The sequence below is a fragment of the Orycteropus afer genome, unplaced genomic scaffold (genome assembly GCF_000298275.1).
Source record: "Orycteropus afer afer isolate SDZICR_OR568_19922 unplaced genomic scaffold, OryAfe1.0 scaffold00245, whole genome shotgun sequence".
Taxonomy (NCBI): Eukaryota; Metazoa; Chordata; class Mammalia; order Tubulidentata; family Orycteropodidae; genus Orycteropus; species Orycteropus afer.
This window is the reverse complement of record NW_006921832.1, coordinates 456872-470560: the sequence shown is the minus strand read 5'-3', so window position 1 is coordinate 470560 and position 13689 is coordinate 456872. Positions and strand designations below refer to the sequence as shown.

At 41.9% G+C, this 13689-nt stretch overlaps 1 protein-coding gene across 1 annotated transcript in view; it reads left to right on the top strand.

The window, feature by feature from the left end:
* LOC103204229 (ropporin-1) overlaps positions 1 to 12763 on the top strand; it is a 13643-nt gene extending 880 nt beyond the window's left edge. The window contains exons 2-5 of the mRNA XM_007949376.2: positions 3259 to 3376; positions 4621 to 4782; positions 12010 to 12185; positions 12697 to 12763. Of these exons, the coding sequence (XP_007947567.1) occupies positions 3259 to 3376; positions 4621 to 4782; positions 12010 to 12185; positions 12697 to 12763 (523 nt within the window). The remainder of the gene's footprint in view (positions 1 to 3258; positions 3377 to 4620; positions 4783 to 12009; positions 12186 to 12696) is intronic.
* Positions 12764 to 13689: the final 926 nt, after the last annotated feature.

Here is a 13689-nt window from a genome sequence, read left to right as displayed (position 1 = left end):
GAAAGGGTTAAATCAGGTCCTCATTCTCTGTCTCACCACTAGGTGGCAGCAGTGCACCTGGGGGAGCCTTGTGAGGCGCCTGCTGGGTGGATTGTGTGGGATGAGTCCAATTTGATTGTCTTCTGGATTTTTACCCTGTTAGCGAGACACCTTCCTCCAGTGCTGTTAAAACGCATACTTGCACCCAATCTAAGACACTTTATTTTATGTGTGAGGAAAATTATTGTTATTTTCTTTAGTGGTCCTTGGAAGGGATTAGTTCTCTCAAAATAAAGATCTATGTTCAGTACATTTCCCTTTGCGGAAAGAGGAGCTCGAAGGTCAGAAGGAGCATGGCTGTGCTGAAAACAGTGCTTCTCAAACACAAGAGCCCTCTTTCAGGGGAGACCTCCAGAGGCACCTTAATTGACAGACCTTACACAACAATAGCTGCTGGCCTGGACTGCAGCTTTACACAGAAAACCTCTTAGCTATGAAATTGCTTCTTAGACAAACTCATCTGCTTGGAGCTGGGGGCCTGGGGCTTGTGGCAGGAGTTTGGAGCTAACTAGAACTTCCCAGTCATTTCCAGGCTGTTTTTCACTGTTTGATAATTACCTCCTTAGACTGCTAACCAGAAGGCTGGCGGTTCAAATCCACCAGCCACTCCTTGGAAGGAAGGTTGGGCAATCTACTTCCGTAGAGATAACGCCTCAGAAACCCAAGGAAGGGTCGTTATGAGTCGGAACCCACTCGAGGGCAGCCAGCTTGTTTTTTTTTGGTTTTAAGAGGATTCTTCTAGACTCTAAGCCAGTGCTCTCTTGTGTTCCTGGGGTGGATTAGGATGAAGCTTTCTCAAATGAAAGGAAAAGAGGCCTTAAGTAACATCCATAAAAAGAGACATAAATAGGGGTGTTCTGCCTAGAAATGAGCCCTGTTTAGTTTTCCATTTTTAATATGATGTATTACTTCTAAGATTGAACTTCAGCTTCAGCACACTAATTTCTTTTGGCATAGTCAGACACTTTGTTTTATATGATACTAAACTATTTTAAACAGTTTTAAACCCCATCTTATTCTACGTTATGTTACAGTTTTATAGTAAGAAAAATGGCATTTCTTAGTATTGTCCCTGACATTTATGGGAGAAACATTCCACTGTTGTAGCCTGTATACTCCCATATAATATCATGTGCTATAAATTTTTTAGATGTCCATGAAAAATCAGTTTGTAGTTTAACTACAATGAAAAAGGAGAGCATGACCTAGGTGCACTCTCTGTCCCATTCAGATGTGAAAACACCTTTCAGATGGTTTCATGCGGCTTACAAACCTGTAGCGTTTTACAGGATAAAACTCCACAGAGTTGTTCTAAGACCAAATATGTGTTTAATTCACTTAAAGAAAAAATGTCCCTACTAAGTGCTGTCAATAAAGAAACCACCTCCCAGGCATCAATAAAACATAAACTTGTCAGTCCTGTAGTAGGCATGCATGACAACTCACATTTGCAATATGTGTATAACCATAGAATTGTTCATTTCCCAAACCAAACCAATGACCCACTATCACTGAGTTGATTCCAACTCATGGTGACCCTATAGGACAGAGTAAAACTGCCTCCATAGGGTTTCTAAGGCTGTAAACCTTTTACAAATGCAGATCGCTTCATCTTTCTCCCATAGAGCAGCTGGTGGGTTCAAACTGCCCACTTTTTGGTTAGCAGCAGCCCATTGTTTTAACCATAGGACTCCTTGTTCATTTGCAAGTGAAGCTAACTGGTCCGTAGAGAACCGAACCCATTGACTACAGGCTCATTCCAGTGTTCACTAACCAACTAACAAGCTGCCAAGTGTCTACCTGGGCAATTGCTTCTGTAGAATGAGGAGCTGTTTGTCTCTTTGTCATTTACATCTCACCTAAGTCTGGTTATATAGCCTGAGGTCACACTCTACTCCTGTTGTCACCTTGTATCCACACCCAAACCAGGCACTGATCTATCTGCAGAGATTTCTCACACATATCCTTTTTTTTTTTTTTTTTTTGTGATTTGGAAATTTACAATTTTGAAAATTTACAGAGCAAATTCATCTTCCGTACAGCAGTTCACATACACTTTGTCTCCTGACATTGACTGTGATCTCCCACAATGCAACAGCTCTCCTCCCACTTCCTCCCCACAGCCACCTCTTCCCTGTGTCCTTCCCTTCCATGCACTCCTGCCCCACAAGCTGTCTCCCTGTGCATACACAGCCCTTCTATTCTCCCATGATTGTTCTCTTCAAGGAGTGTGTCTACCTAATATAACTGTTCAGCTCATATGCCTGTCTTTTGTTTGGCTGGAAGCCACAGGAGTGGGTTCAATTCCAGACCTGAAAGGCAGCTAGGGCCATAGTCTCAATGGTTCCATCAGGCTCTATCAGACCAGCAAACCTGGTCCCTTTTTTTTTTTTTATGATTTTGAGTTTTGTTCCACATTGTTCTGCCATTCTATCCAAGACCTCCTACATAGATGCCCCTCTGAGTGCTTGACAGTGGTAGCCAGGTACCATCTAGTTCTTCTGGTCTCATGGTCATATAGGCTCAGGATCGTTCTCATGCATATCCTTAAAAGTGACCTTAAAGTATTCTACCCTCCCTGCCAGTGACCTCCAAGGGTGACTGGAAAGCATTGTTTTACTCCATGTAGGTTTAGTTCTACATTGCTTTGTGCCTTGGAGACAGGAAATAGTTCTCAGCCTCATCATTGAATGGATTGGACCTAAGATGGGCTCTACCAAATTCTCTGGTGGTGGTTTTTTTTTTTTTTTTTTCAATACTACATGGGTCTATAGAAAGTAATGAGAAATAAAGCAGTGAAGATAAGAGGCTTGTGACCCAGGGATGATCTCCAATAAGGCTTTTGATGCCGATCACCAGGTCTTTCTTCCAAGGCATCTTTGTGGGTGGGTTCAAACTACCAACCTTTCAGTTAATAGTTAAGTCTTAACCATTTCTGCCGCCCAGGGACCCTTTTCATGAAAATAGACTCATAATATGCATGACCCACATGTCAGCTCTTATGTTCACTGCCTGCTGCAGGCAGGCTCTTCTTATCTCATGCCAATCTTGAAATAGGACTCAATTTTCTTTTTTTCCACATTGCCCCAAAAAAAACACCGCTCTGCAAAGCATTGAGAGGAGCAAGTAGATTTTACTGAAGATTCTGAGGGGAAGGTAGAGAAGGGTTTTATATCCCATACCTCATATGCTCCTCATGCCTAACTTTTTATCTTATAGTTATTTTGGGGCCATGTCCCGTGGAGAGATTCCCCCCGTGAGAGAGCGGTCTGAGCGAGTGGCTCTGTCTAACTGGGCCGAGCTTACACCAGAGCTGTTGAAGATCCTACATTCTCGGGTAAGGGCCTGACTGTGGCATAGGGGGTGTGGGGGACGATGTCAAGACTGGGTACATACAGAATAAAGCGCACTGTCCTCCTGCCAGTCAGCTGGTCATGGACACAGCACCATCCTAAAATTCACTAGAGCGCAGACTGAAAGTAAGTCTTCTCGTGGGGAGATAGGAGTGACACTGAAATAGGCTCTAGCCTATGTGGTCTGCGCTATCAGTGGAGAGCAGACTTGCTCTCTCATCCTCAGACTTCCCTGAAGCTGGCACAGTGTCCAGGGGCTCAGTGCAAAGCTAACCCTTTCCCTCCACAAAAGCACATGCCCCCCATCAACCGTGTCTCCCTTACTTTTTTTTTTTTGAGGAAAAAGCCTGGCTCTCCTCACAACCAAATCATCCTGGGAATGCCCAGCTGAATGGATGAGGAGAATCTGCCTAAGAAAACTTTTGGTTTGGTCAATCCCCAGGAGCATATAGCTTACACAGCCCACTTTAGGATCCAAGGCAGAGAAGTTTGGGGTATTTAAGGACTGACCTAGCCAACTCCCTTGGTCCCAGAGCCTTAGCCATTTCACCAGAATCAGATGGTCAGGGAGGGTGTTGGACATCACCAGGACATCGGTGTCTTTATCACATTGTTGGCCAACAACAGGCCACTCATTAACCTTCCTCCCTATAACCATCAAGTGCCTTGTGTAGTGAACACACAATAGATACAAGGTACCTGGGACCAAGCAATATTATGCATCCAGCTCAAACCTTGAGGGTTGCCATCCCCAACTTTATTCCTGGGAAAGCAGGAAGGATAGTGTGAAGTCTAGTGTGAAAAACTCAATAGAGTCTGAAAGCAAAAGCCCTAACCTCAAGTCTCAACACTAATTAGTGAACTCAGACAACTCTGCTCTTTGGTTTCACCTTCAGACTGCCCTATCTGTCTTACAGGAATAACCTAGGGATGAAAAAGCAGCTAATGAAAGCATCAGAAAATAAATTAAAATGCAATACTAGATGTCTTTTCCTATAAATCTGATATGTAGAATTAAAAAGTTAAGTCATATCTAAGCATAATCTTCACGATCTTCAATACTTACAGGGTGAATCTCTCTTTTCTCTTGAAAAGAAACTGCCAAACAGAGTCTCACCTCCCTGCAACCCCCTTGCTGTCCTGAGGGAACACAGGCCCTTGCTGGCCCAGTGCTTCTCAGGGGCAGAGCCTGCCTCATCCCCTGTGCTCCATATGTTCCTGCTCTCAGGTTGCTGGCAGACTGATCATCCACGCAGATGAACTGGCCCAGATGTGGAAGGTGCTGAGCCTCCCGACAGATCTGTTTAACAGTGTGATGAATGTGGGTCACTTCACGGAGGAGATCGAGTGGCTAAAGTTTTTAGCCCTTGCTTGCAGTTCTCTTGGAGTTGTAAGTTGCTTTATTATTTTGTGTTTTATACAAGTATAAATTCTGTGGATTTTCCTTTAGGGAAATTTTCTCTCTGGGCCTCAAAGAGCAGGAGTTGAGAGTCTGTGCATCTATATACACAGTCAACTCTCCAAGGCCGTGAGTTGGAGATGGGATGCCTGTGGATTGATTATCCAGGCTTCTTGTCTTTTCCTTCTCCTCTCTGATTAGACTCATGTCTGTGCTCATCAGCTAGAAACAGGGGTTAGGACGAAAGACCAAGAAAAACTGATTCAGGCTCTGGGCAGAGGTTGACTAAAATGTGGCTTTTGGATTCTTTGAGAATTTCAGTCATTGTACTCAGATTCATTTCCATCACCACTCCCCCATTATATTCACAGAGATAACCAAGAGTGCACTATAAAGTGAGAGTTGCTTACAGTTGGCTTCCAGACACCTAAAAGACATTCCAATACTATCAAGCTTTCATAAGGGGCAGCTTTATTAGAAAACACAATTTAATAAATATAATTGGACAGAAAAATCAGAGATAAGAGAGTAAGGAAGGAGAGATGAGGCTATTTCTAGACTTACAGTCATGACATCACCATGGATACAGGATGCTCAAACAAATTCATGCCTTTTCCAATTTGACTCGGTTTACAATTGAAAAAGCCACTTTCCTGTTTTGAAGGAAAAGATGTGGAAACCAGTGTGTGTACGTGTGTGTGTGTATTTTTAAACTAAAGCTTAAGTGTCTTTTATACATGAAGTCACTCTTGTTAAACACTGTTTTAATAATTTAATGAAAATGAAAGAACATGGTTCTTAAAAAATCTTTAAATACACATGTTTAAAAATTAACGAGAAAATCATGGTCTCTACCAAAACCAAATGGTATGAAAAGGTAGCTTGAATCATCCGGCACCTCTAAGCACAATCTTGTTCTTTCTTCTCCAATATGCTTGAAATGCAGATTTGACATCTTTGTTGATGAGAAAATTTACCAGAAATATTGTAGTCCACCTTTTTCTATGGGTTTCCCTTGCAACTTTCTTCATAATAATTTCTTTAGAGGGAAGAGGAGGGACCATTTGCATTTAGTTTCTTTTTTTTTTCTTTTCCATTGTCCTTTATAGCAACATTATATAATGAATAAATTACTATCGTTCAGAGGAGAGGAGATGAGTTCAGAGGAGAGGACAGATGAGTGGTCCACCAGCACTGATTTCACTTCTGTGGAAACAGCCCAAGGGTGGGTGTCTCAGTTCTCTAGTGCTGCTATAACAGAAATACCACAAGTGGGTGGACTTAATGAACAGAAATTTATTCTCTCACAGCTTAGGAGCTAGAAGTCTGAATTCAGGGCACCAACTCTGGGGGAAGGCTTTCTCTTTCTGTCTGCTCTGGGGGCAGATGTTTGTCTCTTTTCCTCTTCTGTTCTCTGTTCCTTGGCAATCATATGGCATGTATCTTCCCCTCTGTTTGTACTTGCTTGCTCAATCTGCACATTTCATATCTCAAAAGAAATTGATTTAAGACACACCCTATATTAATACTGCCTGATTAACATAACAAAGAAAATCCATTCCCAAATGGGATTATAACCACAGGTATAAAATCAAAAAACAAACCCACTGTGTCGAGTCAATTCTGACTCATAGCAACCCTATAGGACAGAGTAGAGCTGTTCCATAGGGTTTCTAAGGCTGTAATCTCTAAAGATGCACATCTTTCTCCCTCAGGGCAGCTGGTGGATTGGAACCACAGAGCTTTTGGTTAGCAGCCAGGCACTTTTATCACTAAGCCACCAGAGCAGAGCTCCTAACCACACATATAGAAGTCAGGACTGATGACACATATTTTGGGGAGAACACAATTCAGTCTGTAACAGTTGGGGAAAAATGCAAGAGGGAAAATAACACTTGGCACATTTCATCAAGTTCTCACCGGTTTTCACATTTATTCATACAACATTGAGATATTGCAGGGGGTGTACCATCCTTATTTTATCTTCAATTAATTCTGATATTTTTTATGAACCTCTACCCACAAAGGGTAAGAAAGTAACTAGATTCAATCCAATCCAGGAATTTCAGTCTGATGTAATAACCAAACTGCCATAGGTAAAGGGCACAATCTCTCAGATTTCTTCTGTACCTCCCCGCCTTCTCTCTTTTCCAAGGTGGCCGCTGAGTTTACAGGGAGTGACTCTAGAACCTCAGAGCCAGCGAAGGGTTGCACATATCGATACATTGACCTTCTTTGGCAGCTCTGATTTCCATTATGATGCCTCTCTCTACCTGGTCACTAGCTGCTTGTAGCTTGAGTCTTTGGTCTAGTCTCATTCAGATTAGTCATAGCACTATGGTACTCCCTGACAGGCATCTCAGTTCTCACTGGGGCTGAGCTCTGTTCCCTGGCTTAAATGGTCTATACCACAGCCACACAAGGCAGATATGGATGAATCTTCCACATGTCCGTATGCCTCACTGTAACCAAGAGTGGCTTTGGAAAGCCACATTGCAACTTTCCCTCTGCCTAGCCCTCTGTGCAGCTGCTAGGTTTACTTTGATATGACTGCCTCCCAAATTGGCAAGAAGAAACTCTCACTCACTGCCATCGAGTCGGATCCAACTCATAGTGACCCCTCCTTGGGTTTCCGAGGCAGTATCACTACAGAAGTAGATTGCCAATCTTCCTTCCAAGGAGTGGCTGGTGAGTTTGAACCACCAGACTTCTGGTTAGCAGTCAAATGCCTTAGGCACTATGCTACCAGAGCTCCTAAGAAGAAACTAAACAGTAAATTTTATCCTTCTACTTCCCCTCTAAAACAAGGAGGTTGGATTAGGTCTTCCATGAGGTTCCTTCACCTCTAATGCTCTGAGATTCTATTCCCCCTTGTCTGCTTCCACTGAGACTCCCCCATGCCTAACTGCGGATAATAGCAGACTCCTTAAGTTTCACGAGGTCCTGAAATGTTAGACTTTGCCCTAATTACCCTATGTCAAAGACTATGTAGGTGAGGTCAAGTCCATAAATAAATTCAGGAAGCAATCCCTTTATGCTCATTGGATCACATCGGACTGTAGCTGGAAACTTAAATGTGGGCTGGTCAGGATGTCACCATATGGTGGAGGCTTTGTCTTCTAGTTAATCCATACATCTAACAGTAAGCCCAGGAATTCCCTCCTTCCTCAAAAGCCAACTGTAAGCTCTGTGCCATCTAGAAAAGCCATTTCCCTCCTTGTATAAAGCACCCTAGTGCCAGGAATTTTGGGTAGCAGGTAGATTTATTAAGTCTTGAGCTCTCTGGATCCAATACATGTGATTCAAAATGCTATGGCATAAAGACCTCTTCCCTTTCAGGACTCCTCCCTATAAAGTGGCCTATACCACCTCCTTTTCCACAGAGACTCATAAAATGAAGAGATCTTGCAAGTAGTAAATAATTGTGTTAATTGGAAGGACTGTCTTATATTTTGTTAGCAGATAATTTACTTTTTGAACCTTTCACCTGTGAGTTTGAAAATGAAGCTCATGATATGCTGAAAGGTTATTTCTATGAAGTGGGTCCCCATCTGACCAGAGATCTTGGGCAGGAGAATGCAAATGTTTACTTTAGATTTATTTAAGTTTACCAAAATGCTCCAGTCCAAAGAGTTCTTTATCCATGGATTCATTTGTTGAATCTTTTTAAAATATTGTGACAGCAATAGAATTTGAATATTTGTTCTTTGAATGGCCAAACCAAAAGAGGGTGTTTTGGGGTAGAAAGCACCCCAATTTGGATGAGACTGCAGAGGACAACCAAACAAAGACAGTAGAGGAGCAGTTGTCTAAGAGAAACAAAGAGGATGAGCTGTGGGTGAAAATTATGAAGTTGAGTGCACACATTCATAACTGCAAATCTACCCAAAGTCATTCACATGCAGACTTCATATCATAGGCATTGCTTCCCATCCTCACTGACAGTCTCTTCCCTAGCCACATGCATGCCCGTCCTTCCACCCCCTTGGCAGAACTGACTACACAACACTTCACACAGTGCTTTATAATGCTTTCCACAAAAGGGCCCCATGGAAGAGAGAGCAAATGCAAGTGGCCTGCTGCAAACCCCAAATATCTTTAACATCATGTGGTTTATCACATAAAAATTCATGTAATTGAAGATTCCATTTCCTAAAGTAACAATGTTTGATTGAATATGCAAATAACATTAAAAAGACTCGCTATCAAGTGCAAACGTCACTTCAAGAAGATGGGCCACGTTTATTCCATGCCTTCATGTACTTCCTGGCAGATAGACTTAACCCCTGTGTAATACACACCAACTACAGTTAAAGAAACACCACAGAGATGTTCGTTGTATTCAGGAGATGCGGAAGCAGAACCAGCAAACACCAGCTACAGAGGGAGAACAGTGCTGGCCAGCCATTCAGTCAGATCCTTGTTCGTTCACCCAGCCTCACTCAGTTCACCGTTCAGAATGGATTTTTCACTGATCCTGCAAGGGTGTACAAGAATTATTTGCACATCATCTGTTTTCATATATCTTCCTGGTGTAGATGCTAACCTATTTTGCTAATTCAGAGCTAAACCATCCTTTCCTTATATCCCTTCTTTCCTTTATCCCTTCATTATACAACTCTTTCACTTATGAAATGTGCTCAAAGGGTAAGTTTGCTTAAAGACACGGGTACATTAAAACTTCAGTTCTGAACATGATCCTTAATGTTCAAGTTTCATTCAAAGGAATGGTTTGCTTCTATATCAGCTCTTCTATTACAACTTCAGGTGATCATCATCTACTAAGTTATGCCCCAGCAACAAGAAGGCTAATATTCTGTACTATAAAGTACTATCACAAACCACCTTCCATCAAGGTGATTCTGACTCATGGTGACCTTTGTGTGTCAGAGTAGAACTGCACTCTAGAGAGTTTTCAATGGCTGATTATTTAGGAGTAGATTTCCAGGCCTTTCCTCAGAGGTGTTTCTAGGTGGACTTGAACTAGCAACCTTTCAGTTAGCAGCTGAGTGCATTAACATTTACACCACCCAAACACTCCTTTTTTTTTTTTTTTTAATTTTTATTTTGATTTGGGTGAAAGTTTACAGAGCAAATTCACTTTCCATATAGCAGCTCACATATACTCATGACATTGACTGCAAATTCCCACAATGCAACAGCTCCTCTCCCACCTCTCCATAGTTACCTCTTCCCTGTGTCCTTCCCTCCCATGCACTTCTGCCCCCCAAGCTATCTCCCTGTGCACACACAGCCTTACTATTCTCCCACGATTGATCTCTCCAAGGAGTGTATCTACCTAATGTAAATGTTCAGCTCATATGTCTGTCTTTTGTTTGGCTGGAAGCACAGAAGTAGGTTCAATTCCAGACCTGAAGGGCAGCTAGGGGCCATAGTCTCAGTGGTTCCATCAGGCTCTATCAGACCAGCAAACCTGGTCCCTTTTTTTTTTTTTTTTTTAATGATTTTGAATTTTGTTCCACATTGTTCTCCCACTCTATCCAGGATCTCCTACATAGATAGCCCTCCAAGTGGTTGACAATGGTAGCCAGGCACCATCTAGTTCTGGTCTCATAGTCATATAGGCTGAGGATCACATGGTATACCAGTAGCTTGGATTAACTGTTTCCATGAATCTTTGGTTTTCTTCATTCTTCTTTGCTTTGGATAAGAAGAGACCCATCATTCCATCTAGATGGCCGCTTGCAAGCTTTTTCGCTACTAGCCAAAGCAGGACGTGGAACAAGGTTTCTGTGTAGTATGTTATGCCAATTGAGCTTGATATCCCCTGCATCCCCTGCAACTATGGTCCTGAGCCCACAAGTCCAACTACTTGCTCCCTCTGGGTAGCTGGCTGTGTCTCAAGAAGTGACTACAATCTTGTCCCTTGTCAGCTCTACTATATATCCAGGGATTCTTACAGAACATACAAATATACTTGTAGAAACATTGTCTGTCAACCTTATACATGGTCTTGGGCACACTCCCCCCTGCATAGACATACCTAATAGTTCAACCTATCCACCCATCTATCCACCCATATATCAATGTGTGCCTTCACTGACAATGCAGTACTGTATGTCCAGGCACTCCTTTTAAGGTACTTAATGGTTCTAGTTAGATGGATCCACATGTTTAAGAAGGATAGGTTTCATCTTGATGTTCAGTACCATTTTTCTGCATCTGGGACACCTATCTTCCTGGGGACATCCCCCTTCTTGTACCTCCTCCTCTCCATTGTGGCACTACTCCAAGTCTCACACTGGAGTATTCAGACTACACTAATTACCTCAACCCTTTAGAGAGAAGGTTGGAGAGCAGTAAGAATAATTCTAATTTTGTAGAATGTAAAAGCAAATTCCTCTCCTTCAGTGAGGTAATTCTGATTAAAGTAACAAATGTCTCCACATATGCAGCAGTTTATAAACTTAATTCTCTGAGGATGTCCCTCCAACAAAGAAAGGAAGGGGAAAAAGACACCCAGGATGTATTCGACAGACCAGTTGCCATCAAGCCAATTCTGATTCATAGGTACCCATGTGTGTCAGTGTAGAACTGTGCTCCTTAGGGTTTTGATGGCTGATTTCTCAGAAGTAGATGATCAGTTTGTCATACTGTGGTCGCTGGCATATTGCTATGATGCTGGAAGATATGACATTGGTATTTTAAATACCAGCAAGTTCACTCATGGTGGACAAGTTTTAACAGAGCTTCCAGATTAAGACAAACTAGGAAGAAAGACCTGAAAATTAGCCAATGAAAACCTTATGGATCACAACAGAACATTGTGCAACTCACTTGCTTTGGACCCATCACCAGGAGGGACCAATTCCCAAAGGAGACATCATGTTTGCTTAAGTAGAGGGCCAACAAGGGCAAAGGAGACCCACAGTGAGATGGATTGGCAAAATCACTACAACAGTGAGCTCGAATTTGCTGGTGATCTTGAGAATGATTCAGAACCAGGCAACATTTCGTTCTGTTGTACAAATGCTTGCCATGAGTCAGAGTTTACTTGACATCAACTATATCTATAGTTACTCACCATTTTTTAGATTGAATGAAATGACATTTGGATTTCAGTTTCCCGAATATTGCATCATTCCTACTTCATTTTATGAAAGCATTTTTTTTTTTTTTCTTTTTCTATGTGCACTGGTCTCAGGAATCTAGCCTGGAATAATGACTTTCTCCCCATTTTATCTTGTGGTTTTATAGACTATTGCCAAAACTCTTAAGATCGTGTGTGAAGTTTTATCATCTGACCACGATGATGGACCTCCAAGAATCCCATTTAGCACCTTCCAGTTTCTGTACACATATATTGCTGAAGTGGATGGAGAGATCTCAGCATCTCATGTCAGCCGAATGCTAAACTACATTGAACAGGAAGTGTGAGTAAGCTTTAACAATTGAGAGTGAACGAATACAGTGAAAACACTGTACCAGGGTCCTGAGCTATAACATAGTGAAGCTACTGCATTACACTGCTCTGCAAACAGAGAAACAGTATGAAGAAGAAGAAGAAAGGATCAGAAAGAGATGTGGAATCTGAAGGGAAAGAATAGTGTACCCCAACAATTGTTAGTGTGCACCCCAGATCAGCAGCAACAGCATCACTTGAGAACATGTTAGAAACGCAATACTCAGGCTGTATCCTGTCAGCTGAACCAGAAACTCTGGGGTGAGGTGTAGGAATCTGTGTCTTAGCAAGCCCTCCAGGTGACCCTGACTCTTAAGTTTGAGAACTAGTAGGGTAGGCGCAGAGAGAAGCACAACAAAGGTTGATGGAGGTAGAAGCAGGAGCAGAATATGGAGTGAGAGAGTTGTTTATGTATTGTCTTTGTTAAGATTAATCATGTTTCATGGAATAACCCAAGATATTTGTGTATTTTCCCTACACAGAATTGGTCCTGATGGTTTAATCAAGGTGAATGACTTTATCCAAAACCCCAGGGTTCGGCTGGAGTAAAAGCACAGTTCTGACAATTTTAAAGGAGGATACAGAGATGACTGTGCTTCAGAATGACTGAACCCATGCACCATCCACTGTCAATTTTCTTGTACAACTGGTACATGCTAATAAACAATTAGGCAAACATACTAAGTTAGAAATGTGTGGAATTAAGATGTCAAATTGTTGGAACAAAACACCTACATTAAGGGAAAGATGAGTATTCTTCCCACATTGGGATTGAGTAAAAGTGGCTGACAAAGCATGGAGAGAAAATACATCTTAAGGCAAAGCCAGATTGTCAGATTTCAAAGGTAGAACGTTAACTGGCCACAATGTTGATGTTTTTTGATTGTTAGCCTTAAGTTAGATGAGGTTAATCCGAGTTTCTGCTGGTTTATTTTTCCATTTGTTGGTATACTACAGGAAGTCCCTGAATTATGAGCAAGTTTGTTCCTAAGTCTGACTTTAAGTTGAATTTATATAAGTCAGAACAGGAATGGCTCTCATCTCATCTAACATCAGTCAAATGTATGTCTTAGTGTATAGTATACAGTATGCCTTTCTACACATAAAAAAATTAAATAAACACTTCCAGATACAGTTGAAAACATCTTGAACATAGTAATACAGTAATACTAATGTCTTGATGCACGTCACAAAGTAGTGCCTGTTTGTTATAATGCACCGTTGTATGTACCTGGAATTTTCATATAATAAGCTTTAAAGAGGTTGGTTCATTCCTAAGGTTTGTGAGTATGTTGGGCATTCATAACCCAGAGTCTGCCTGTATTTATTCACTCACCAATATTTTCTGAGGTTAGTTAGCTATATGCCAGCAGTCCCTGGGTAGTATAAAAGGTCAATGAACTTGGCTGCTAACTGAAAGGTTAGAGGCTCGAGTCTTCCCAGAGCTGCCTCAGAAGAAAGGTCTGGTGATCTAC